Genomic DNA, 27,347 nt, shown 5'->3' with positions numbered 1-27,347 from the left:
TTATAGCAACAAGTGAGCATTATTTTCCCAGACAAGTCTGCATTACACCTTGAAAACAGCAAGCAGCCACGTGAGTCAGCTATACTTTTTTATAGAATTATTATAGAAATGTATAAAATTGCATACAGAAGAACTACATAAAGCCTAAGCGAATTCCTGATCACAAAAGGTTTCACCTTACTTAATATTTTATTTATTTATTTAAAAAAATTTTAATGTTTATTTATTTTTGACAGAAAGAGACAGAGCGTGAGTGGGAGAGGGGCAGAGAGAGAGGGAGACACAGAATCCGAAGCAGGCTCCAGGCTCTGAGCTGTTGGCAAAGAGCCTGATGTGGGGCTTGAACTCACAAACCATGAGATCATGACCTGAGCCGAAGTCGGACGCTCAACCGACTGAGCCACCCAGGCGCCCCCTTACTTAATATTTTAGATGAACTGTCTTGATCAGTAAAAAATGGCTTTTGTTCTTTTTGTTGTGCCTAATGTCTGTGATAAAATGTCAAACCTTCATTCACTAGAGTAGGAAACCTTCAAAATTTGATCAAGCGGTGACCTCTAGAGTATAGCACTTGCTCAAGAATATCCAAAAACTACCAGCCATAAATAAATTAAAAAACAAAAATACAGCTCTTAGCTGCATTTACTAACTTACTAATCAGTGATTTGGGGAGGAAATGTGTAAACACTGTAGATATTTTTGGTATTAGTTATAACTTTTGTCCAAATAATGAGAAGGCTTATAAAATAAGCTCTATAGGGTTGCCAAGCACTTGTGAGTTGAGTGTGTATAAAAGGTTTCATTGAACAAAGTTACATTTTGTACCAGGTACTTTAAAGGTACTCTGCTGGTTTTAAACGTGTGTTTGTAAACAGAATTGTTAGCTGTTTGTTCCCCTTGCTTAAATACAGAGCACATGGATTCAAGGTAGTTTTACCATTTACTTTTTTCTTATAATTAATGTATGAAAACTAAAGAACACTTTAAAAAACATAAAAACACAGTGTTCTCGGGAGTATACCGAGTGTGAATGTAGAGGCCAGATTATGAAATGATCTTGGCCTCAAATAAATAAGTTCGACATTAAAAATAATTCACATTCAAGGTCTTCTGAGTCCCAGAAGTATATGCATAATTGTAAACATCTTACTCAGTGGTTGCTTAAGTGCCCAGTGATGCCTCGGGTTTGACATTGGGGTGTATCTATGTGTGTCTAAGCCAAGAACACTGTTACACATAGCTTGTAGTTTAGGTCCATCTGTTTGTCAATTTTTTTTAAGTTTATTTATTTATTTTGAGAGAACGAGAGAGAAAGAGAGAGAGAGAGAGAGAGCACAAGCAGGGAGGGGTGGGGTGGGGAGGAGGCAGAGAGACAGGGAGGGAGAATCCCAAGCAGGCTCTGCACTGTCAGCACAGAGCCCGATGCAGGGCTTGATCCCATGAACCGTGAGACTGTGACCTGAGCCAAAACCAAGAGTCAGACGCTTAACTGAGTGAGCCACCCAGGTGTCCCTATTTGTCAAATATTGTAAGTGAGAATTCTATAAACATTTCCCATCTGTAATGGTAGAGAGAAATCCATCTATTTCTTGTTTCTCTCACAACAGCCAGGCAACGTGTTGACCAAGATTCCTTAGACAAATAATTAATTCAATTGTCCTTATGCTAAGAAGGACAAAAGTCGGGGCGCCTGGGTGGCTCAGTCGGTTAAGCCTCCGACTTCAGCTCAGGTCACGATCTCACGGTCTGTGAGTTCGAGCCCTGCACTGGGCTCTGGGCTGATGGCTCAGAGCCTGGAGCCTGCTTCCGACTCTGTGTCTCCCTCTCTCTCTGCCCATCCCCTGTTCATGCTCTGTCTCTCTCTGTCTCAAAAATAAATAAACGTTAAAAAAAATTAAAAAAAAAAAAGAACAAAAGTCTAATTTATGATAATGATGAAAGTTTCCATAATCATGTCATAAAACAGCTGACGTTTCGGTGATACTTTTCCTTGAAAGAGGTCAATTCCAACTCACACATTTTCTCATTCACTTTTAAAAAAATTTTTTAAGGTTTATTTATTTTTGAGATAGAGAGAGAGACAGAGTGTGATCAGGGATCATTATCCTTACAATATACGTATTCTCTCCTGTACCTCCAATGATCTTGTTTTCCACTCCGCACAGTGTTCGAATCTTACATACATACTAGAATCATAAAGGAGAAATTCAAGGAAATACTAGTGTCTGGGCTCCATCACCAGAGATGTTGATTTAATATGGTTTGGACTTAACACTCCACAGGGTACGCTAATGTGTAGCCACAGAAAGCTACTTCCCACAGGATATTAATCTAATTAACTTCACCCTCCCATAGCATGTCTTCACGCTTCCCCCTCTCTGGCCTTCACCATCTCCCTACACTATTGCCAATAACTCTCTGATCCCTCTGAAATCGACAGCTTACTAATTCACCACGTTTTTTAATGTCTCTAACTTAGGTCATGTCCTCATTTTCTCCCTAAAGCATCGTAGATTCCCTTGCACACACCCTCAATTTCTAACCCCATTTCCCCCTGTTTCACTTCTTTAGCAAAACCTGTTTTGATTAAACCCAACTCTCCATGGGCTCTGCAGTAGATCTGGGAGGCTAAATGTGACTAACGAAAAAATTTAAACAAATAGACAATCCGTCGCCACTAACCTCAAGTGGGTCCTTATTTCTGTCATCCAGTCTTACTACTCTTCTCTAGTCTATTATTCGCCCACACTCCTATGGCATAGCTGTCCTCAGTGTCTGTGCCCAGTTCTCCAATTTTTGTTGATACTATTGATGTGAACTTCACTGAGGAAAATTCTTCCACCACTGAATGTATCAATTGATTGCAACTCAATTTTATACTAGCCCTGTTCCTGGAATGAAACACTATCTATGTCCATCCCTCTGTGTACCAGATCGCATGTGACATTGCAAACATATAGGTTGAAAAATTTCACTCCAGATGATGCCGTTTCTTCCCTGCATTATCACTTTCCCTTCTTCATTGTATCATTCCCCAAAGCATTGTATTAGTTTTTGTTGCTGCTATTGCAAACTGCAACACGTTTAGTGGCTTAAAAGAGCACTAATCCATTAACTTACAGATCAGGGGGTCAGAAGTACAAAATGGATGCGCAGGGCTGTGTCCTTCTGGAAGCTCTAGATGGACATTCCTATCTTTATCTTTTCCACCTTCTAGAGGCTACTTGGCTCACAGCCCCTGCTTTCATCTTCAAGTGCAGCAATGTAGTATCCCTTGAATCTCAACCTCTCTTGCTCCCTCTCTCTCTCTCTCTCTCTCTCTCTCTCTCTCTTTCACACACACACACACACACACACACACACACACATGCACACACACACACATCTGCTTCCATCATATCTCCTTCTCTGACCCTTTTGCCCATATATGAACTCTTGTAATTACATTGGATCTCCCTGAGTAATAATTACACTGGATCCACCTGGAAAATCCAGACTAATCTCCCTCATCAAGATCATCAGTCAAATCTTGTAAAATCTTTTGCCATGGAAGATGACATATTCACAGAGCTTGTAATTAGGACATGACCATTTTCAGTGGGCCATTGTTCTGCTTACCATCAACATCCAAACCTATTGCAATACAGCCAAACTTTGATTTTGTTTAATGTTTATTTATTTATTTTGAGAGAGAGAGAGAGAGAGAGAGAGCACAAGAGGGGCACAGAGGGAGACAGACAATCCTAAGCAGACTCTGAGCTCTCAGTTCAGAGCCCAACATAGGGCTTTATCCTACAAACGATGAGATCGTGACCTGAGCTGAAATCAAGAGTTAGACGGTTAACCGACAGAGCCACCCAGGTGCCCCACAGCCAAACTTGTAAAAAGAAAAAATAAAACCCTTTCCCTTGACCCCCACAACCCCTTCTTACTGCAGTTTTTCACGTTTTTAAAGTAAGAATTGACAAAGCGTTGCTTCTTCTTGCCGTCTTTAACGTACCCCCTCCCATTCTGCTTTCCATTGTTGTTCAAGCAGACTTCATTCTTCACAACTCCCATTGAAATGCTTTTAAAGGTCATCGGCCATTTCCACACTGTTAAGTCCCATCATCAATTCTTAGTTTTCATCTTACTTAACCCATCTGAATATTTGTCTCTGGTGATAACACCCTTGTTACTCTTGAGATACTTTCTTCACCTGGTGTCGGGGAGGCCGCTCTCTCTGTTGGTTCTTTTCCTGTCTCCCCTGTCACTTTTCTCATTCCCCTTTGTGAGTTCCTTCTCGTTTTTCAGACCTATAAACACCGCAGTGTTCCAGGGTGACCATAGGGATGGCTTTAACTCTACATGCATGCTGACAGTGCCCATGATTTATCCCCAGTCTGGAACTCTCCAGAATTTCCCTTGAAGATCTTAGAGGTGTCTTAAATTCAGTGTGACTAGAACCAAATTGCCAACTGCTAAAAATAGCCACCCTGAAACCGCTTCTCCCCTGCTCAGTGGCAACGCTCTCCTTCCAAGTTCATGAATCCGAAAGCCTTGGTTTTGGTCCACATGTCCTCTTTTTACTTCACCCTTCAGACTCCACCCATCAACACATCTGTCAGTTGTACCTTCAAAGACATTCAAAACCAAAAGACTCTCCATGAGCCTCACAACTGTCCCCCCATCTGAACCACCATCATCTTTGTCCGCAGTTTTGCAACCTGGTCCCCAGGTATCTCTTCTGTTCCCTATGGTCTACTTCAAAACAACAGCCAGGGTGGCCTTTTGTAAACAAAGTCAGATCATGCCATTCTTCCATTCAAGACATTTGAACATTTCTTCTTTTTTTATTTTTTTTATTTCTTTAAATTATTTTTTTAATGTTTGTTTACTTTTGAGAGAGACAGAGACAGAATGCAAGTGGGTTAGGGGCAGAGAGAGAGGGAGACACAGAATCTGAAATAGGCTTCAGGCTTCAAGCTGTCAGCACAGAGCCAGACGCGGGGCTCGAACCCTCGAGCTGTGAGATCATGACCTGAGCCGAAGTCGCACACTCCACCGACTGAGTCACCCAGGCGCCCCCCAAAGACATTTCTTCTTACTCTAGAGCTTTCTGCCTCTCTAAAATTCTACCTGGCCCCTCTCTCTCTTTCTTGTATTGGTGATGAAAATGGCCATTTTTCAAACTGCATGTACAGTCTCCCCTTCAAGGTTGCACTTGTGCTTCCTCCATACGAGGATGCCCATCCCTGGATATTCACATGGCTCAGCCCTCACTTCCTTTCCGTCTTGGCTCAAGAAGTCTTGCCTTGCACTCTTCGTAAAGTAAAACTCTCTCCCACAAGTTCTCCTATTCCTTAATTATGATTTATTTTTCTCCATGGTGCTTTTCCAAACCTGTCATATTCTATATATGGAAATAAATGAAGACTAATGAAAGGAGAAAAGCCAAGGCTAGTTACTCTAAGCTTGCTATATAGCAAGGAAGTCAGCCACTGTCGTCTGTGTTTGACAGAGACTCAAAGGAAGGCAAAGGGGTGGGAAAGCTTCATAGTGGAGAAAGAGAAGCCTTAAGGCATGCCCTGCTGGATGCTGTGCGCAAGGAGAACCTGTAGGTAGGGCAACTAGGAAGCAGGCATCCTAAGCAATTGGTGAGGAATACATATTTCTTTTTCTCTGGTTGGTGTTAAGATGGAAGTAGAGACAAAAATAAGGAGACTATCAGTTATTAATCAACTCCTGGTCATTCGGGGTCAATTATCAAAGAAGTTACTGTTTAGCATCCTGGATTATTACTAGAGAGAGAGATAGAGTTTGCCTTCCTAGAAGACTGACTTGTATCAGGCTAACTTCCTCAGCTATTTATTATAGATTAAAGAGGGGGGTTTTATGGGCTGGTTGCAACAGGTTGTGGGGCAGAGTTCTATTTTTATACTTGGTTTGGCCATTGTCCATTTGTATATTCATTTTCTCACATAGTTGCCTCTTTAGATGTCCATTGTCTGCCTCTTCTCACTAATATGTAAGCTTGGGGCAAACTCAAAGTCAAGTGATTCAGTATGTGAGGTACAAGGATTGATATTTATGAATCTTCTTATTCCCAATGCCTCACACATATTCCATACTCAATAAACAGTTAGTGAATGAAAGAATGAATAAAAATGGAACAGATAGGATCTTACCTATTTTCATGAATGGTTAAATGAAAGATAAGTCATATTAGGGAGAAATGGAGACTGAATTATTTAATTTAAGTAATTCTTGAAAAGCAAAGATTCAGCAAATACTACCTCTATTTTACTTATGTAGATACAATATCTCTTGCCTGTGAATGACTTGGAAATAAATGACTTTTAAAACTATGGAGTCTCTAAAGAGAGAGAAAAAAAAAAAAAGTCCATGTGGTACAAGCCATATTATGCAACCTTGGCCTTAATGTTAGAAATAGCATTACATTGTTTTTCCTCTAGTAAGGCTCCCTCTTGAAAGCCAAATAAGCAAGAAAAAAATAGATTTGTGATGAATCCTAAATTTAAGCCACAGTAGTGAATTATCCCAAATGCCTCTCCTGGCCATTTAGCACAGTTCCACATAAACCTCTCACCCTCTCAATTTACAAGAGTGACTCCAGGTTGGGGTTTTCTTTACAGAGTAAACCGGGAGCGCCCCCTGGTGTTTGGGTGACATCACTACTCCCTCTTCAGTTCACTAATCAGGGGTTTCTACCTTTCTACAAGGTACCTGTACAGTCTCCAAAGTGTGAGCAAGAGAGAGTTTTGTTTTGTTTTCTTTGAGATGGAGAAATATATGGGGAGAAGGGCAGAGGGGGAGAGAGAGACAGAGAGAGAGAGAGAGAGAGAGAGAGAGAGAGAGAGAAGGAGAGAGAGAGGATCTTAAGCAGTCTCTGCCCTCAGTGCAGAGCCTGATATGGGGCTAGATCCCAGACCTGGGAACCCAACCTGAGCCGAAATCAAGAATTTGTCACTCAACTGACAGCTACTCAGCCATCCAGAGAGATTTTCGGGTTATAATCTCTGACAATTATTACTGCACACTGGGCCCAATCTGTTGTTTTGTGACTGTTTTGATTATAGAGAGCCATTGATCTATTAATTCTCATCTGAGCTCAGAATTTCAAATATTTCTTTTTTCCCAAAATTGTATCTTGTCTTCATCCCAAATACCTAAACATCTATGTATAATCTTTAAGACAACACTTACCTTTCAAGAAGGGTCATTTGTAATTCAATATTATTGGGAACACTTACACTGTTCTGGGCCCTGGTTAAATGCTTGATAGGCATCATTATACTGAATCTTATAAGGAATTAATTTACGAGGTTCTGTTATTACTGAAATGTTGCAAATGATAAAACTGATTGTCTAAGAGGCTTAATAATTTGTCCAGGTTTTCACAAGCAGTGGGTAGCAACGGTGGGGTCAGCAGCTGGGTCTGTATAACTTAATAGCCTTGGTAGCTTAACTAGTCTACTTATATGGTCTCCTCTTACATGTTGTATTTTGATTTGTCCAGATTCTTGTCTTTTTCAGGAATAAAGCACTCCTCCCCCACAGCAACATGTATACAGATTCTTTACTTTCCAAGGATATTCATATGATCCTCTTACTTGAAACTAAAGTTTCAACACTGAAGGACATACCTGGTGCTAAGACAGATCAAGTACATAGCTCCCAAGAAACCTGCAATATCAATCTAAATTTCCTTCACCATCCATTGTCTTATTTTAACGTTTTCTCATATGCTTCAGGCCCAATGCTCTTTTGATCATCATAGAATCCAGCAAGGGACAGCCTTAAGGTTAAAGAAATAACATATATTTTAATTATAAAAAGGCCCTTCAAGATAACTCAGCTCTCCTTAAAAGTCAAGACTTAGAATTGTGTAAATAGATAGCAGGTGCTTGTTAGTTATTTGTTGAATGAATGAATCATGCATGCATGTAATCCTTTCAGGGTAGTCTATAAAATCCCTGGAATTACATGCAGACTTTGCATGTCAGTGTGTATATATAATACATATATATATATATATATATATATATATATATATTATCTCATCCTAAAAAAAAATTACACACACATACACCATATACATATACATATGTATATACATATACATATGGTGTATGTGTGTGTAAATTTTTTTTAGGATGAGATTAGATGGCTTCCATCAGATTCTATAACAGCTCTGAAACTCATAAAAGCTAAAAGGTATTCCCTCTACTTGCCTGAATAATCCAAGTTGGGTTCACCTTATCCAGACTCAGAATTTACTATTCACTGGTTTTTCTGACATGCTCATGTTAGACTCCAACAGTTGAGCTTATGAATTTCTTCACACAGACACCACTGTGGACCAGAGCTGACATAGAGTGAGGCTGAGACCCTCCAGTCTGACCCGGGAGGACATCACTGGCACTGAGCTCCGTGCAGACCATCTGCAAATGTTTGATGAATGAAGGACTGGATCTTTTGAATTACCAACCTGGGAAATTTTTAGAAAAAGAAAATTTGAGGAGCTTGATGTTAAGCTTAGTGGGAAGGAGGAGAAGAAGGCCACCAAAACCAGAACACAAGAAATAATAAGATCGTTGGAAGGACTTCTTATTTAGGAGTGCCTGGGCGGCTCAGTAGGTTAAGTGTCTGACGTCAGCTCAGGTCATGATCTCACAGTTCAAGAGTTCAAGCCCCATGCCGGGCTCTGTGCTGACAGCTCAGAGCCCGGAGCCTGCTTCGGATTGGGTGTCTCCCTTTCCCTCTTCTCCTCTCCACTTGTGTCTATCAAAAATAAATAAACATTAATTTTTTTTAATAAGAAGAACTTATTTTTAACTGGATTGTAGATGCTCAGAGAGAAGGCTTCATCACTGCATGGGGAGTGTGTTTCTCATAATTCTATCCTCTCATGCCATAATTTTGTTCTCCTTTTCAGCAGCGATAGATAGGATTCTTCTAGCATAAATACAGAAAGTCTCCAGACATTATCTCTCTTATCCCAATAACCAGAACAAGGTAGACAAATTTAAAAGTCACCATTTATTCTTTTTAAACCCAATGAATATATGCAATATTAGACCTAATTCTGCAGGAGTACATACCTGGTTAGAAATTTGCAAAACACTTTTCTTTTTGCCAGCAAATGCCCATTTCTGTTCCATATCTTTCCCACGTGCACTTGAAGTCCAATTCTGCTGAAATTCTGAAACACATTAATACATTGAGTGAGGCTTTTACTAGAAGCAAGTAATAACTCACACATCTAAAACAAAAGGTTTTTGTCTCTTAAGAAGTGTTGTAGTTGGAGAATAACAGAAAGACCTCAAAGACAAAGAAGAAAACGCTAAGAGGTAGAAAATACTTAGCTCGATTTTTTAAAATTCTCATTCACTTTATTTTTCTTGTATAAAACTATGTGGTAGGGGCACCCAACTCAGTGGCTCAGTCGGTTAAGTACCTGACTCGCTTTCAGCTCAGGTCATCATCTCACCGTTGCTGAGTTCGAGCCCCATGTTGGGCTCCGCACTGACAACGCCGAACCTGCTTGGGATTCTGTCCTTCCTTCTCTGCCCCTTCTCCGCTTGCACCCTCTCTCTTTCTCAAAATAAAATAAACATTAAAAACCAAACAAACAGGGGCACCAGTTAAGCATCTGACTTTGGCTCAGGTCATGATCTCACAGTGAGTTCGAGCCCTGCATCAGGCTGTGTGCTGACAGCTCGGAGCCTGGAGCCTGTTTTGAATTCTGTGTTTCTCTCTCTCTCTCTCTCTCTCTCTCTCTGCGCCTCCCTGGCTCTCAGTCTCTCTCTCAAAAATAAAGAAACATTAAAAAAAGGATTAAACAAACAAAAAACTATGTGGTGGCCACAGACGGATCCTGGGTCTTCTGCACAGAGACTCTGGTGTGGGTCTTTCCAAGATGTTCGGTGAATTCCTGATAGGGAGACTCAGTGAACAGTCTCTTTCCAGGGTTCGGGGGTGAGACAGCTTTAGGTCTTGGAAATGGAATCAAAAGTGGCTTTAGCAAGGTTGTCCAGGGGGGCAATGCAGCCCCTGGCCGAAGTACAGCAGGCATCAATACCAGCCATCGTCAGTAGCTTCTTGAGTACAGGGGTTGAGACGATGCCCACCTCTGGGTGCAAGGGTGAGGTACACCAGCATGGAGCCACAGCAGCCAGTCACCTTGCAGGGCACAGTGTCTGTGGCTTGCCCATCTAGTTCCCCCAGTAGCCTTGTCACACAGGGATGATGGAAAGTTTGGCCAACGTGATGGCCCCACGGATGGCAGGGGTTACTTCCCTGGAGCATTTAACACCCAGACCAATGAGTCCATTGCCGTCTCTGATGGCAACATGTTTCACTAGATTTTTAAACGATGTTGGCTTTCCTTTAATTCTTAGAAGTGAATCAGTAAGTGAATTTGTTTGAACATATATATTAAGGTAACCAAAAATAAATCAGTTTGTACTGTTGCCACTGTATAACTACTGAATGAATATTTAAAGGATATTAATTTGAGGTACTACATTTATCAACATGTCTGGGATACAAACCAACCCCTTCTGCCACCAAAATGGCAGTGATACTAGTGTGTGAGAAGTGAAGGTGACGGAAAAGCCCGGCCTTCAGATTCTGATACATTTACATTTATGTGCTGCTTTTCCACTTCCTTACCCTCTTACCTCTTCCAGGTGGAGCTTGAGGTGATTTCCGTATTTGTACCTTGCTACGTCTTTAAACGGAAAGTACTACATAACATTTTACATATTATGTATACATACATATGATATATGTAATCAGAAACAGAACCAAATTAACAGATTGACTTTGATTACCAAACAAATAATCAGATTGAATGGGTTTTGGATTTCAGCCTCTGGATTCAAAGAAACTCAACACAGAATTTTGGTCTGAGTCAATCCAAGATTTTTTTTTTTTTTTCAAATGGCACATGGTAACCTTCCAATGCTCTGTTACTGAGGGATTTGCGACGCCATGTGTTTGAGACCCCAGGTAAGGTAAACTGAGATGGGAGACCAATTTTATGCCACCCAGTGAGTCAGACCGATTTCATGGTAATCCCAGTGTACTGGGTCTGTTGAAGACCTGGCAGGCACAAATCTATGCTTCTGGAAATTTCTCAGTTCATCAGGTTCTCAAAAGATTCGCTATTAAAAGACTGTAGCTTACTTGTTTCTGGGTTTACCACTTGGCTCATTGACCTATATAAATAAAATTCAGCAATTTCTATTACCATTTATGAACTTGGCTCTTACGTAAATGTTCTCCAGATACCTGAAAACATTCTCCAGGTACCTGAGGAAGGGAAACATAAGATATTATTATTGGGTGTCAGAGATACATGTATCCTAAACCGGGTAATATGGCCACAATCATAGATACCTTACCTGTCTGTAAGCCTTTGCAAATCTAGTAAAAAATGTTTTCTCAGATTCAGTCTCCAGGATATCATTGTGGGCAGGCATAAATAAAAGCAAGTAGCATGGGAAGACTATGGTTCCAAAATATCACTAAAATTACCTTCTATCAAGGCCATTGGCAAAAATAAAGTGACATCTGTATTTTTGAACCTGATACCATTCCCTCAAAATTCACAATTTTAGACATTGATTGGGTTCTAAGGTATCATCTAGTCTACTCATAGGTTTTTATCTTAGCAAAGAAGAAACAGATTCAAGAATTAGATATGTTGCTCAAATCCACACAGCTAGATGGAGAAAGCATTAGAATCCTGACTTCTGGAATGAGGTTCTAGTCTTCTACACTGTGCCTGATAGATTTTTGGTAGAAGACCTTCTGATTAAACTTTGATTTATAAACGCCCTCTCCAAATGATTAATGCCCTTTATGTTCTAACTGCTCTTACCTCACAGTGGATTTTGAAATTGGTAAGAATATATGTGAGCAAGACAGTCATTAAGAATGCCTGCCACAATTGCAAGAAAAGTAAAGAAATAAAACGAAAGAAAGAAAGAAAGAAAGAAAGAAAGAAAGAAAGAAAGAAAGAAAGAGGCACCTGGGTGGCTCAGTTGGTTGGGTGTCTAACTTTGGCTCAGGTCATGATGTCATGGTTTGTGAGTTTGGGTCCCACGTTGGGCTCTGTGCTGACAGCTCAGAGCTTGGAGCCTGTTTCGGATTCTGTGTCTCCCTGTCTCTCTGCCCCTCACCTGCTTGCATGCTCTCTCTCTCTGTCTCAAAGATAAATAAAACATTAAAATTAAAAAAAAAGAAAGGAAGAAAGAGAGAGAGAAAAAGAAAGAAGAAAGAAGAAAGAAAGAAAGAAAGAAAGAAAGAAAGAAAGAAAGAAAGAAAGAAAGAAAGAAAGAAAGAAAGAAAGAAAAAGAAAAGAAAAGGAAGGAAGGAAGGAAGGAAGGAAGGAAGGAAGAAAAAGAAGGAAGGAAGGGAAGAAGGAAGGAAGGAAGAAAAGATGAATGATTTGACCCAGTCTCCTCAATGTTGATACAACATTTTCTCCTTCTTGGTGTTCATTCTGCAGTGAGTTGAGGCAAACACTCTGTGAAAGTACGTCCATTAAGAAGTCAGTAGAACTGAAGTATATTCAAGACAAGTGTCCACAGACTTGATGAAACTACCAGCCTTTATATCAATTAGCGATAATCTACTTTTAAAAGATCCAGAGATCAATGAAGCAAAATAAATAGCCCAGAAACAGACAGTGAGACATGTATGCATTTACTACTTGATAAATAATGCATCAGCAAACTACAAAGGATGGATTATTTAACAAAAGGAGCTTAAAACAAATTAGCTACCTGGGAATTTACAAGCTTATATTTACCTGTTACCATGCTAAAAAAAATGAATTCTCTCTCTAAGGAATAAGACAGCTTTTTAAAGGATTAAATGCAAAACTCAAAGTCAAACGATAGAATGGAACAAAAACCTACTTGCTGGGTGTGCTATTGTTTAACCGTAGAACTCAAGTATACAACTTATGTTTGTTTATTTGATTGAACATTTTTTTTTTGAATTGGGTCTTTCCAAAATGCTTTATCAGACAGCTCCTGCTCTTCACTTAATATTATTAATTTTGCTTGAAACGTTATAAACCAGCTGTTTTTATTTCCACAGGTCTGGAAAAAATGGGCATTGATTCCTATTTACCGTCATTTTTTATTCTCTTTTGTCATTTATCATCACCTTTCCCCAGAGTTTTATCATTTTCCTCAGAATTTAATGATCTTCCCCCACCCCTTCCCATCACAGTTCTGTTTTGATTTTCTGCCATGTTAAGTCAACCATCCAGTGTTTTCTATATACTTCTATCCTTAAAATATATTTATTTATAAATTTACTTTTTCTCACTATGAAAATATTTGCTCATTAGAAAATGAAAGTACAAAAAAAAAAGAAAATGAAATTACAGAAAAAAAATTAAAAGAAAACAATAATCACACATGTTTACATTTAAAAAATTGTTTTTGATGTTTGTTTATATTGAGAAAGAGAAACAGATCACAAGCAGGTGAGGAGCAGACAGAGAGGGAGACAAAGAATCCAAAGCAGGCTCCAAGCTCCTAGATGTCAGCACAGAGCCCAGTGTGGGGCTTGAACTCACGAACCGGGACATCATGACCTGAGATCTGAGATGAACTTGGACACTTTACCAACTGAGCCACCCAAGCACACCAACACATGTTTGCATTTTAATCCAATTCTTCCTACGTATTTCCTTGTGTGATGTGTGTGTGTGTGTGTGTGTGTGTGTGAGAGAGAGAGAGAGAGAGAGAGACAGAGAGAGACAGAGAGAGACAGACATATGCACAGACATACCATGTCTTATTTAACCTTTCTCCGTGGGGCACTTAAGATTGTTTCCAATTTTCATCCTTGTAAGTAGTGCTCAGATAAAAGTCCATTTGCAAAACATTTAGAAACATCTCTGAGTATTACCAAGCATAGGTTTCTAGATTATGGAAATTTTTTCTCATCTATGGTTTTTCTTATCTCAGCTTATGTCGGGGAAATGTAATTGAAAACAAAATTTTCCAACCCAGAATCTTCTCCACAAAGGTAGTAGAGAAAGAAATCAGTTTCATTGTTGAATAAGCATTAAGTCAGAATATAATGAGCATGACAGGAAATCGGCCAAGGGATTACAAAGACAGAGAGAAAGCTCGCCTTTCTACACAGTCAAGTGAATACCACCCATTCCATACATGTTTTCAAGACAAACAATGAACTATTCCTCATGCAAAAGGATTTCACAACAGGGGTCCCCTTGGTGGCTCAGTCGGTTATGAGTCCGACTTCGGCTCAGGTCATGATCTCACAGTCCGTGAGTTCGAGCCCTGCATCAGGCTCTGTGCCGACAGCTCAGAGCCTGGAGCCTGCTTCCAATTCTGTGTCTCCCTCTTTCTCTGCCCCTCCCCCACTCACGCTCTGTCTCTCTCTATCTCTTTCTCTCAAACACAGAAAATAAACTTTAAAAAAAAATTTAAAAAAAAGGGCTCCAGAACACCTTTGTCACACACAGTTCACCCAAAATTTACCTGGTAATTAGAGAGATAATCTACGTTAGCTAATGACATTATCTGGAAGAGAAACAAACTTCTCCTATTTTTATGATTAGTTGTTTTTCAACTTGGTGCACCCCTGACACTCCCACAGAAAACAGAGATGGGGTGCTGTCTCCCTCACACTTACATTTAAAAGGGAGAGCCCCCAAGTTCTACAGAAAAACATTTCTGGATCACAAAGCAGACAGTTTTTTTAAGGATTTACGCACATTTTGAAGAAAGGAGAAAGCACTTACAAGTTTTCTAAAGCAAATGCTTTAATGTTCTAAGAAAAAGGAGGAGAGAGAAATCTCTTCCCTTATTTTCAACAGGGAGAAAAAAGCCCTCTTCTGTTTTATTTATATTTGTCCTTACACCTGCTTTTGTCCAATAAGAAAGATGTTTCCTTTTATCTGATTTAAAATACAAAACACCTTTTAAATAATGCCTACATTTCATGAAGTCAGTCCATTTGAAAGAAAATACTCGCTTCAAATTCTTAAAACTTCGCTTTCACTTAGCGTGAATTGAAGATGGCTCTCCTTTCTTTGCCAGCCCTCCCATGGTGCACTAGAGTTTTATTCTCCATCTTTGACCCTACGATGCCTTTGACCAATTGCAAATGGCGGAAGCTACAGGAGGCTTATTGAAAGTACTGCTTTTTACCCTTGGATCCTTAAAGGCCTCATCCACCATGCTTGGTGTCTGACTACCTTGCTGGAAGCACATGGTGAAAAAGCCCTAAAACCACATGTACAGGAAGAGAGAGGTGCCCATCTGAATCCAGACCTTGAATCATCATTGCCAAGTGCCAGGCAGTGAGGGAAAGTGTTGTCATGGGCTCTTTGGACCCAAACGACCAGCTACAGTCAGTACTGCAGGCCAGCTGAACCCTGCTGGAATTTCTAACCCACAAAATCATAATATATTAAATGGTTGTTGTGTTAAGTCACCAAGACTTGGGACAGTTTGTCATTCAGTAGAAAACAACCAGAATGGAGCCCAGCACCGAATCTTTTTTTCTTCTTTTCATTCTCCCTTTGATAAAAGTAAAAGCATTAGATCAAGATTCAGTGTTCAACCACAGTTGGGCCGCAAGACCAGGCTTCATTGCTCTCGGAAGGCTTCTCTGCTTTAAAGCTGGAGGGCAGTTTAATTTCGAAAGCATTTTTACAATTTAGCACCTAATAAATCACAGTTCCCTCTTCAAAGAGGATTTCCAGATATCCACTCACATCTCTACTTTAGGGGGGGAAAAAGCATACGAAAGCTGGTCCAATTCAGAAAAGGAAAAAAAAAAGACGTAGAAAGACTCATTTATGGTTCTTGCCCAAGTATATTCTTACTAGCTTGCAGACAAAAACAAAGGAAAAAAAATCTTTAAGCATGGGCTTTCCTTCCCACCATCCCTCCCACACATCATTTGCAAAATGCAAAAAATTAACCAAAGATAGAAGCAACAAAGCTGATGATTTTAGAGACTGGTAAGTAAGGAAAAGGATGGGGTATCTGGAGAAAACCCAAGTAAGAAGGAGGTGGGCATATGGATGGTTTTCCGTTTTGTTTTGTTTGACTGTCAGTAAAATTTATTTCATCTTTTAAAAAATTAAAAGTAAAACAAGGGGCACCTGGGTGGCTCAGACAGTTGAGTGCTGGACTTTAACTTGGCTCACGATCTCACGGTTTGTGGGTTCAAGCCCCGCGTCAGGCTCTGTGTTGACAGCTCGGAGCCTGGAGCCTGCTTCGGATTCTGCGTCTCCCTCTCTTTCTGCCCCTCCCCCACTCACACTCTGTCTCTCTGTCTCTGTCTCTCTCTCAAAAATAACTAGACATGAAAAAATTTAAAAAAAATTAAAACAAGAAAATCCAATTTTTCTTTTAACCCATTGGCAAGAAAGAGTGTATAAATTCTTTCCTGAATGAGGAGAATGTTCAATTCTGACTTTTTATCTTTTTTTTATTGCATTTTCTTTACAATGGAATATATTTCTCCTGAGTTTTTGTATTTTTATGAAAGTTCCTTTCTCTTTCCGATATAGTCGTATGTACTTATTGGCAAATGAAGAGGAGTTAGGGAAACGGGCACAAAACAGGGTTTAGCAATATAGGCCAGAGAGGATTTATGACCCACAGTGATTTGGGGAATAAGGAAGGGGCCCACAGAGCTCTTAGTCTAAGGAAGACTAAGCTTGCTCTCCAGGTGGAGAGGCAGCCCAGTTGGTGCACATCTGTCTCCCAGCAGGACTGGGTTGACACTGAGCTCGCCTGGAAGGGGGTTGGGGGTACATGGGCGCAGCCAAAGGGAACCAGGAGAGCAGCTCTGGTTGCTGCTGAACCAGGGCTCAACCACACCTGACCATAAAGGATGATGAGGACGTTGGAGACCATCAAGGTCTCGGGGAAACAATCCCGGATGGCAAAGAAATGACACAACTAGATTATGGGCACTGGAGCCTGGGGCAGAAGGTCAGAAGAAAAAAAAAAAAAAGAAGTCTGAGGCTGGACTGTTGGACGTTCTTGTTTTCTTCTGCTTTCCATACTAAAAGTGTCAAATTAGCTGCAGGATCGGGAAGGCAGTAGTAGTTCTGAACTCGAACATCAACGGTGACATATTTGTAATGTTTTCCTGGAGCAAACCCTCCTCCCAGCTCTGGGCCAACCAGTTCCTTCTGTTTATTGCAAGAGTCAAGGCTGACCAAGTCCTCCCTTCCATGTCCCCTCTGCCATTCATTGCTTTAGTATTGCCTTCAAATTAGCTGTCTGAGGGACAGAGTTGTAGGATCCTAGAGGAGCCACAAAATTCCTTTCTCTCACTCACAGGGGAATGCGGGTTTTTCCTGGGAGTAGACTCCTTAGGGTGGGGATTTGCTCTCCTGCTGTCTTTACTCTGCCATCGTCTAACTTCTAGGTTAGTGATAGAAATATTTGATGCAGGGCCCCTGGGTGGCTCCGTCAGTTAAGTACCCGAGTCTTGATTTTGGCTCAGGTCATGATCTCACGGTTGGTGGGTTCATGAACTCAAGCCCTGCCAGGGGCTCTGGGCTGACAGCTTGGAGCCTGCTTGGGATTCTCTGTCTCCCTCTCTCTGCCCCTCCTCTGCTCATTCTCTCTCTCTCTCTCTCTCTCTCTCTCTCTCTCTCTCTCTCTCTTTCTCTCTCTCTCTCTCTTTCTCTCTCTCTCTCTCCTTTTCTCTCTCTCTCTCTCTTAAAATAAAAAAACTTTAAAGGAATCAGATGCAAGTATGATTTTTTTTGCTCATTATTGTTAAGTAATTTCTCATGATTGATGCAAACTTGCATACTTGGGTTTCTTGTTGTTGCCTGTTGTTTTGTTTGATTTTGGTGTCATTTGCAGGATTTAGCTCCCAACTCTTTTTAGTTTTCCCAGGACCTCAGTGAGCCCTTTCTATCTGCAAGTTTGAGCCTTTCCTTTTAAACCCTGATCTTTCCTTTTCAGTGACCGCCCATCCTTCCATCGGGTCTTTATTCTTTCTCCGAATTGGCCCCTTCGGTCCTTGAATGGGTTCCCCGGGGCCTCTGTGCTTTTCCTCACGGACTGCAGCTTTTCGTCTGTTTGCTCTGTGCTGTGTCTACTTGGCCTTCCAAACATCCAGTTCTTAACCTCAACACGGACTCTCCTCAACTCGCAGTTCCCTGAAGACTTTTTAAACGTGGAAACCATGTTATTGTAATAACAAGGAGACTTAAGAAAAAAATAATGTTTATTCTTGACAAAGAGAGAGAGAGAGCGAGCACAAGCAGGGGTGGGGCAGAGACACACACAGAGAGAGGATCTGCAGCAGGCTCTGCACGGACAGCAATGAGAACCATGCGGGACTCGGAACTCAGGAACCGCGAAATCATGACCCGGGCCCAAGTCCGGCTCTCCATTGACTGAGCCACCCAGGCGCCCCGGTAACAAGAAGCCTTTGCATCCTGCAATTCGATCTGCAATTCTTTCCTTGTGGAGGTTAAGTTGCCGTAACCACAGCCACAGCACGCCCTAGGGGTGACAGCAGTCCTCTCCGTTGGCTAGGGACCCCGCGACCCGAAAGCTGCCATCGCCCTGCGGGAGCCCTGGGAAGTCACCTCTGAGCACCCAGCCGTTGGCATCCTCACCCTCGGGGGGCCCCGAATAGGAAGGAACCCAGCCTCTGCGTGAGTCTCCCACAGTTTCCCTGGCCTCTGAGATTATCCCCCTGTGACTACACAGGAGTGCCAATGTCTTCCTCGTCCCAGGACTACTTGGGAGGCGGGTGGAAGCCACAAGCCCCCCATGGGTCCCCTGCCCCCAGCTCAGAACTTTAGGCCTGGCCTCGCTCGGGCCTCGGCGCCAGTGATCCCTTGAGTCTCATTAATCTCCAGGTTGAACACTACCCTGCTCTTTCCTCCTAAACCTGGCGGAGCCCGAAGCTCTGCGGAAAGCAGGCCTCTGGGCTCGGCCTGTTGGCGGGCTTCCAGCCGGGCTGTGCTTTGCACACAGCGGGTGGGGGCAGAGCTGGAAAGAGGGGCTGCAGGGGCACTGTCCCCGCAGCTCTGGGAGAGAGGCTTCCTCAGGACAAGGAAGGAGGCCCGGAGAATTTGAAACACAAGGCCGATGACAGGAATCTAGAAAAAGACAATGTGTCCCAAGGGGGAAAAAAAATGGATGTGAGGGACTAGGAAGCAGCAAATTAGGTAGAGTTTGAGACGGGAGCCAGAGGGGAGGAAAAGTGTAGCACAAACTGGTGAGGAGGTCCACCCTGGGGGTCAGGGAGGAAGAGTGCTGTGGCCAGGGAGGTCCAGGGACCTAGGAGACGAGGTGGTGAGATCACATTTGCCGTTCACAAAGTTTAGTCTGGGAGGGGTGCCTTTGGGCAGACAATATGCGGGAGAACACAGGCTCTTGAATGAGGGTACATATATCATATAAATATTTATTTATATTTAATGCATAGACATCTATTTATATTTATTTGTATATTTATATTTATTATATACAAATGTTTGTTTTTATTTGTTTCTTTATTTATTTACATACATTTATATTTCTTTCAGGGGACGTTACATGTAACATCACTTTGAGACACGGGACCTTACATACAACATCACGTTACATAGAACATGAGAGACACGGTGTCCTTCTGATCTCATATGTAATTTACAGAATTCTTAGAGGACCGCTATGGTAAAGAAAAAAAAAGCACCAAACACGTGGTGGGCATGAAGTGAAGGCTATATTTCTTGCGCTTGTCTCTTACTACGAGATCACAGATTCCTTGAAAACAAAAACATCCCTGGATCCCTGAAACTTAGCATAATGCAGCCTGAAAACTGTCTTTGCAGTGCAGGAGGGAGTCATTTGGAATACAGAATCGGTAGAAGGGGTGCCTAGTGTAGGCAACAGGTGGTATAGTAAGAAAGAGGGGGGAAAAAGCTCTAAGCTCTAAAGTAAGGTATCAAACCACGTCCCCTGTGTTCTTTCTATTACTTTACTTTGTTTCTTTATAAAATACAGTATTAAAAAAATTTGCTTTCACATTTATTTATTTTTGAGAGAGAGAGAGAGAGAAGGAGGGGCAGACAGAGGGAGACACAGAATCCGAAGCAGCCCCCAAGGCTCTGAGCGTCAGCCCAGAGCCCGACTTGGGGCTCCAACTCACGAACTGTGAGATCATGACCCGAGCCGAAGTCGGACGCTTAACCGACTGAGCCACTCAGGCGTCCTTCCATAAAATACATTATAAAGCTACATTATAAAACATGCTCAGCCTGCCACTAATCGAATCATTTCCTAATTCCAGTGCTTCTCTTTCACAATATGAAAGAAGCCCTTTGGCATGTGAGTTATTTTGGTTTCTGAACATGGACTTTATAGTTGTTACCATACTGGCTAAAAACACTGATGTGATACAGTTTGCCATGAAGATTATAAGACATTTCCCTGCCTGTCGGTTATCACCCACCAAGGCATTTGGACCTACCTTATGGCAGTGGAGCATTTCTACAAGGATTATAGGGGGTGAGGGGCATTTTAGGAAGAACTGAGATAGGAATGTGGAGGGCGGCTGGGCAAGAAAACCCAGCAGGCTGTGAGTCTAGAGGACTCTCTTTCTCAACCAGGTAGGAAAGAGATGAGATGACAGTAAACATGGAACACTGGGGAGAGACTTCAAGAGGTGGCGCCATTAGAAAAACTAGCAGTGTTATAATTGTGGTAGAGAAAAGAAGTGGAAAATAAAAATTGAGTGTGGGGCATTCGGGAGAGCTTTCTAGGTAAAAAGGGCATTGGTAAAGACCGGTATTTAGAGGATTGGGTTACTTCTCCAAGGTACTCAGTTTTCCCTGATTTCGGCTCTCATGAATGGTTTGACCCAAGGGGCCAAGCATGCTTAGGATAAATTAGCACTTAGCTATTGCAAAATCACCAACCCCAGAAAAAAAACACTAGAAGTTTTCTCAACTAATACTAGATAAGCATGGCATTTTCACATACAAAGATCCGTTGATAAGCTGAAAGATGCTGCAGAAAATCTACTTTCCCTGAAGAAAAAAAGCATGAGCTGCGAAGTCACATGGTCCTTATTCTTTCTCCTGACTCTACTGGGTAATCAATGAACAATTCCCAGGTGTCCTCATCTGTGCATTGAACTAACCACATAATATTTGATGATATAATTCAGTAGAGGTCCAAATATAACTTACGTCCCTAAGACATTAGCCAGTATATTAATTGATGCTATTGCTCAGATGTAAAAATGTACTTAACTATGCAAAGTTTTTACAAAAACGACTTAATAGTGGCTTCATAGAAATGGCTTAAACATACATAATATTTACAGTATATCAATTTGTTAGAACCTACAGCAGTATCTTAATACATTACAAATATATTGCCTGCATCAAAAATTAGTGTATGAATCCAGTGGCTATAAGGAATAATGCCGTTAAACAACATATAGTATTTTATATTCTCAAAAATTAATGACGAGTCTACCTTTATCTTTCAAATGTGGCCTCTTTTTAAAATTGAAGAGTTGAGGGGCACTTGGGTGGCTCAGTAGGTTAGGCGTCTGACTTTGGCTCACGTCAGGATCTCACTGTTTGTGAGTTCGAGCTCCGCATCAGGCTCTGTGCTGACAGCTCAGAGCCTGGAGCCTGCTTCATAGTCTGTGTCTCCCTGTCTCTCTGCCCCTACCCTGCTCTCACTCTGTCTCTCTCTCTCTCAAAAATAACATTAAAACAATTTTAATAAAAAAATAAAATAAAATAAAATTGAAAATTTGAAAATATTGGGTTTTAAAAAACAAGTAAATAAATAGAAAAAAAGAAGAAGAAGGAAAGATCAAATTTATATAAAAAGCACAATTTATTAATATAAAGGACATAAAGCAGATATGTGTGGTCATTTAAGTTAGAATGTGGATACAAACTTTCAAATTGAAGTATCAGTTGCATCAACTTTGGGGGAGACTCAAAGCTAGAGTATTTCTATACCTCAGTAAGAATGAATAAAAAATAGAACAAGTAAAAAATGTATCTTTGATGGGATCGAAATGACAATTTAAACCTAGCCATCTACACACACCTTAGGAGCAGGTGCAGCTTGCAAAGGACAATCTGGTTTTGTTCCTTGAGGGAGCAACTAAAAACCAAAAGATATCATTTTCCTATCCTGTTATTTATATTGAGAAATGCCCAAAGTCTATAGTCAAACGGCTGTTAAAATATTCACATACATATATGATTTCTCATCAAAATGCATCCTCCTCCAACCACAGAAACTTCAGGGGAAAAACAAAATTCCCTTTCCTGACGTCTTCAATGTTTCTCGGACTACAGTTTTATCTTTCTTCTCAGGATAGCCCTGGAAAAGCAGTCTGAATGCAAAGCTCCTCGACAACAGTATCTGCCTTTTAAAAGATATTCATTTAATATACAAGAAAAGAAAGGCCTCTGGGGAAAGAGGATAAAGGAGTTAGGATTTCTAGCTTGAAAAACAGGATATCAGAAAGCCATTTAACTTCCTTTACACTGCTGATTAAAACCTCCATTTTAACCTTCCGTAGGAATCGTGCGCATTAATTGCTAAGCTGTTTTTACACAATTAATATTAACCTTCTTCAATCTTATCCCCGATTCCCTTGAAAAGCAATAGTTGAGTTTTATTTATTCAGTGTATTGAATCAGTATTTCATTTAAAATAGAACCATATAAGCCTGTCTCTCTTTACGTGAGATACAGACACGCTGATCTCCATACATAACGCTGTGGCGTAGAGAAATCACACTTGGGAAACAAGACAGTCTTTAACAGTGTCATTTTGAAGTAACTGGCGAAAGACAAAGACGCATGAATCATTTTAGAAAACATGTTGCTACACTTCCTAGAACAATCAAAGCACGGTGTGTGATATCTCATTCTGCTGAAATAGCTCATAGAAGCCTACATAGCCAATGCACGGTTCCTGTAATTAGTGTTAGGCAGTTAAGAATGGCAAATCAATGTTCCTTTGGATTCCATTTTTAGAGAACAGCGGTCACTTTAGTCATTGGCATGGGTTTATCGGTCAAGTTAACGACTAGCCACCATACTACACATACTGACTTCTGGAGTACACGCTCGGTGACTTCTTTTCCACGTGATAGCTCTTTTGGGTTGTGCGGTGGGAAGGTACGGAGTACCTGTAGCTTCTGCTCTTCTCACCGGCACAAGAGACACAGCAGAACAGTGCCCCTCCAGCAATCAGCACCAGCGCCGTGGTCCAGCCTATGTAGAGAGCCTCTCCAAGCTCGTGTTTTTGGGCCGTCTCCACTATCGGGTTGTAGAACTCTCTGATGATGGAATTGGCAACCCAGCTCACAGGGATTAGCACTAGGAGACCTGTGACAATGAAGATGATTCCGGCCGTCAGCAAGATGTGACCCTTCACCTTCTCGTCGTCCCCGGTGCACCTGGTGCACTTCATGCCCAGGATGGCAGTCACGAAAGCCAGGCAGGACAGCACGGAGGCAGCACACATGAGCCCTCTGGATGCCTGCAGGTCCGGAGACAGCGCCAGCAGGGAGTCATAGACTTTGCACTGCATTCTGATGTTGGCTTGCCTCACGCAGTTCATCCACAGTCCTTCCCAGAAGTTTTCAAACACCACGATGTTGCTTCCAATGAAGGCAGACACTCTCCACTGAGGCATGATGGTGACGGCCAGCGTGCCCACCATGCCAACGCCACCAAGCACCAGTCCAGCGATCTGCAGGGCGTAGGTGGCCATTATCCTCCGGGATGGGTTTTATCCCACTGGACTCCTGAGCCTGCTGGGTTGCTCTGCAGCAGGTTTCTCTGTGCCTCAGGAGAGAACAAGTTTCCTGTAGTAATGAACCCGGAGCCCAGTGGTTTTTCAAAGAGCTTTCTGGCTACTTCTAGCTAGATTTAATCCAGTGTGGGCTGGCTGAGGTCCCCCCCCCCCCCCCCAGCCACCACGCGTGCGCGAGCACACACACATTGACTAGGACAGGTAAACTTACAAATCAGGTGGGGCAACTTTCCTGGCCAATAAGTGGGGGGGGGGATGGTAACCAGGTGTGTCTAAACCGACAAGAGATACTTGGAATGACTGGCCCTGCACATAAACATTCTTTGTCCTTCTCCGTTTTCCAAGAAGACAGCAGTATGTTTACCCGTGGGCATAATTATGAATGTTTGCACAATCATCGAGAAATGCACCAACCTCTTGCAAACATCAAAGGTGTACTTTGTACAGGTAATTCTGAAAGTCTTTATAAGAGCTGCTGTGATCAAGGTACAAAATGAAATATCTACCTAAGAAGTTGGCTAGGACTGTCAAAATGCCAAAGTGAAAGGAGAGTAGGGGATTGATAGATTGCTCATACCTGGGAAACCACATTCTTTGGGACACATGTGATCCAAGCGGTTGATTTAATTTGTCGACAACTTCAAAGCAAACTCTACCACGGTGAAGTCAGGGAATGCATCGCACCGCGGGACAAAATTAAATGAAAGTAATTAAATATACACGGTTGTCCTCCTCCGTGGCACCGAACACATAGTGTTCTCTTTTGAGCCAGGAAAACTATTTATTGGTGTTTTCCTGGTAATCTTGATGTGTAAGAAAAGCATTTGCAAAAACAGTAAATTCATCCACATGATTTTCTTATGTCGCAAGCACTCACAACAGCAGTGGAGGAAGCGATTTATAGGTTTAGCTAATTTTGTGGCTCTATCTTTGCTGCTCTGTCTTCTTAAACTGAAGGAACTAGAATTCTTCAGATGGTACAAGAGTCCTGCATCTATATAAAACACTGATATTTCTATATAAAATATTTATAGGATAAGTTGACTGGATCCACTGAACTGAATTATATTGGGTGTTAATTAAACTGGTCTCTAAACTGTTTTTTTTAATGTTTATTTATTTTTTGAGAGAGAGAGAGAGAGAGAGAGAGAGAGCGAGAGCAAGCACAAGCAGGGGAAGAGCAGATAGAGAGGGAGACACAGAATCCAAAACAGGCTCCAGGCTCTGAGCTGTCAGCACAGAGCCTGATGTGGGGCTCGAACCCATGGCAAGGTCATGACCTGAGCTGAAGTTAGACGCTCAACCCACTGAGCCACCCAGGGGCCCCTAAACTAGTCTTTAATACCATGTCCACAGGGGGAGATAGAAGCCCCTAAATGTAAAGCAATTTGAACTGTCTCTTCTCAAAATAATGATGTTAACAATGGAGGTACTGAAATAAACATACACACTGATTTGGGAAACCTCCACTAGCAATTTTCTCTGGAGATCGTCTGGACTGTCTTGTCTTTTCAGATTTCAAGCTGCACTTTAATATTATCTTTACATCATAAAACCAGCCTTTTTTTTTTTTTTTGTACAATTTTACTTCTTCCCTGTTTCCTTGCACTACCTGAAACCTGAGTATGGTGGAAAGTGTTTCTTGTTCACTTATTAAACTCTGAGACTTTAATGGTTCCCAAAAATCTGAGTAGTTTACACACAGGTTCTTGGAACAAAAATGGTACACGGTAGGGAGGGGAAGAGGAAGATGCCTGAGTGAACTGTCTTGGAAAACCAAATAAAACAAAAGAAGTGGATGGTAGCCCAATTTCTTATTTTATTAGACTGGACAGGTTGAAAGTTAAAAAAAAATTAACACTAGATATTTACAGTAATTTCCTCACTTGTTGACCTGTTAAGGACTAAACCATAGGGTGGTCCTTGTGCTGACAGAAATATCTAGCATTTCCTTCTTCAGGCTTGTATCCGGTACGGATTTGTGGTAGAGAGGGAAATAGATTGATCTTGGAAAAATAATCAGCAATCCATAGTTATAGAGTTGAAATTAAAACAGCAGGTTTTGTTTTGTTTTGTTTTTTTATCTTTAATTGCCAATCTGGGAAAAGGGAATGACTGACGGACTTGAAAAATGGAAAAGGAATGGCATAGCTTGTTGAATTAATGACAAACCAAATATAAATATATATACATATATGAGAATCAAATCAAAATTTCATTTCCAAGTCATGCATGACATATTTTAAAAAAAATCTTTGTTTACATATTGCTGAATATCCACATAAAATTGGGGAAATTTGAGGGGTGCCTGGGTTGCTCAGTCAGTTAAGCATCCAACTCTTGATTTCTTGATCAGGTCATGATCTCATGGTTTGTGAGTTCAAGCCCCACATCAGGGCTGACAGTGCATAGTCTTCTTGGGATTCCTTCTGTTTCTCTCTCTCTTCCCCTTCCCCTCTCATGCTGTGTCTCTCTCTTTCTCAAAGTAAATAAATAAACTGTAAAAAATGGGAAAATTTGAGACTGAAACAGGAAATTACACATAGGAGAGCCTCTGTCTTCATAGGAGGTGCCTCCCAGTTTCCCCCTGATGCACCTGTTGGCTTTGTGTACTAGCAAACCTCTCCTTTCTTGAGCACCGAGCTTTACCAGGACCTTATTTCACACAAAAATATTTTCCTTATTTCAAAAATATTAATACTTTACCACTAAAATTGTCCTGGCCAAAAGATTAAGATCGGAATGAGAAACCAGCCCTGGGCTCACATTAGAATAATTACGGAGTTAGCTGTCCTAGCAAGAACTAGCCCAGGGCGTCCAGAGAGGTTTCTTATCACACAGTGATCTAGTTAACCCCATGATATTTTGAAATAACCGTGCCCTGAAGGTCGTTGGAAATGAGAAAGACAGGGGAAAATAGTAATACCAAGTTTGTAGGGACAGAGGGACCTAAATTCAGAGATTAAACAGTCCAGTTAACTGTTTACCTGCTTTTCTATAATATTATGTCTCTCTGAAATGACTAACTTGCCTGCAAAACTCAGAAAGCAATAATGGTTACAGAATAAACAGATTGATAACATTTTTTCTGTTCTTTAATTCCGAACTATACAGCAACCTACACAGATTATTCTATAATCTGTACTTCCATTTCTATGGAAGAAGCAAAAGATTACCAAGAACCTATGAAAGAAACACACGCTCATGTTGACTCACTATGCTCCCTCTCCAGAGATCTCTTTCTGTCTCTCTCTCTCTCTTTTTTTTTTTTTGGTGTATATTATCAGAAGCATGATTAAAGTTTAGCAATTAAATTTACTAAATTAAATTCAGCCCTGATAACTATATAACACATGCAAATGCTTTCCCTTTATAAACGATAACCCACAATGTCACTGTCAGACTGCCCTTGGTTTTGTCATCCGTATTCCTGCCGCAATCTTCAGCCAACAATCCTTGAGTCTGGGGCTTCTATTAAGTCTTATCACTACTTGAAATAATCTTTGCTTCTGC

At 41.3% G+C, this 27,347-nt stretch overlaps 1 protein-coding gene and 1 pseudogene across 1 annotated transcript; both read right to left on the bottom strand.

Annotated features, from left to right (window-relative positions):
* Nucleotides 1–9,856: 9,856 nt before the first annotated feature.
* On the bottom strand, nt 9,857–11,000 carry LOC101083789 (annotated as a pseudogene).
* A 10,871-nt stretch (nt 11,001–21,871) lies between these two features.
* CLDN8 (claudin 8) lies at nt 21,872–23,983 on the bottom strand. The gene has a single exon (XM_019839465.3). It carries the CDS (start codon nt 23,790–23,792, stop codon nt 23,115–23,117), a length of 678 nt encoding a protein of 225 aa, XP_019695024.1. The 5' UTR covers nt 23,793–23,983; the 3' UTR covers nt 21,872–23,114.
* Nucleotides 23,984–27,347: the final 3,364 nt, after the last annotated feature.

This window comes from Felis catus, chromosome C2, assembly GCF_018350175.1.
Source record: "Felis catus isolate Fca126 chromosome C2, F.catus_Fca126_mat1.0, whole genome shotgun sequence".
In the NCBI taxonomy this organism is placed as follows: domain Eukaryota; kingdom Metazoa; phylum Chordata; class Mammalia; order Carnivora; family Felidae; genus Felis; species Felis catus.
This window is presented reverse-complemented; position numbering and strand designations above follow the sequence as displayed.

Excerpts from the sequence above, each read along its gene's own strand:
- CLDN8 (XM_019839465.3), bottom strand. The coding sequence starts at position 23,792 with ATGGCCACCTACGCCCTGCAGATCGCTGGACTGGTGCTTGGTGGCGTT.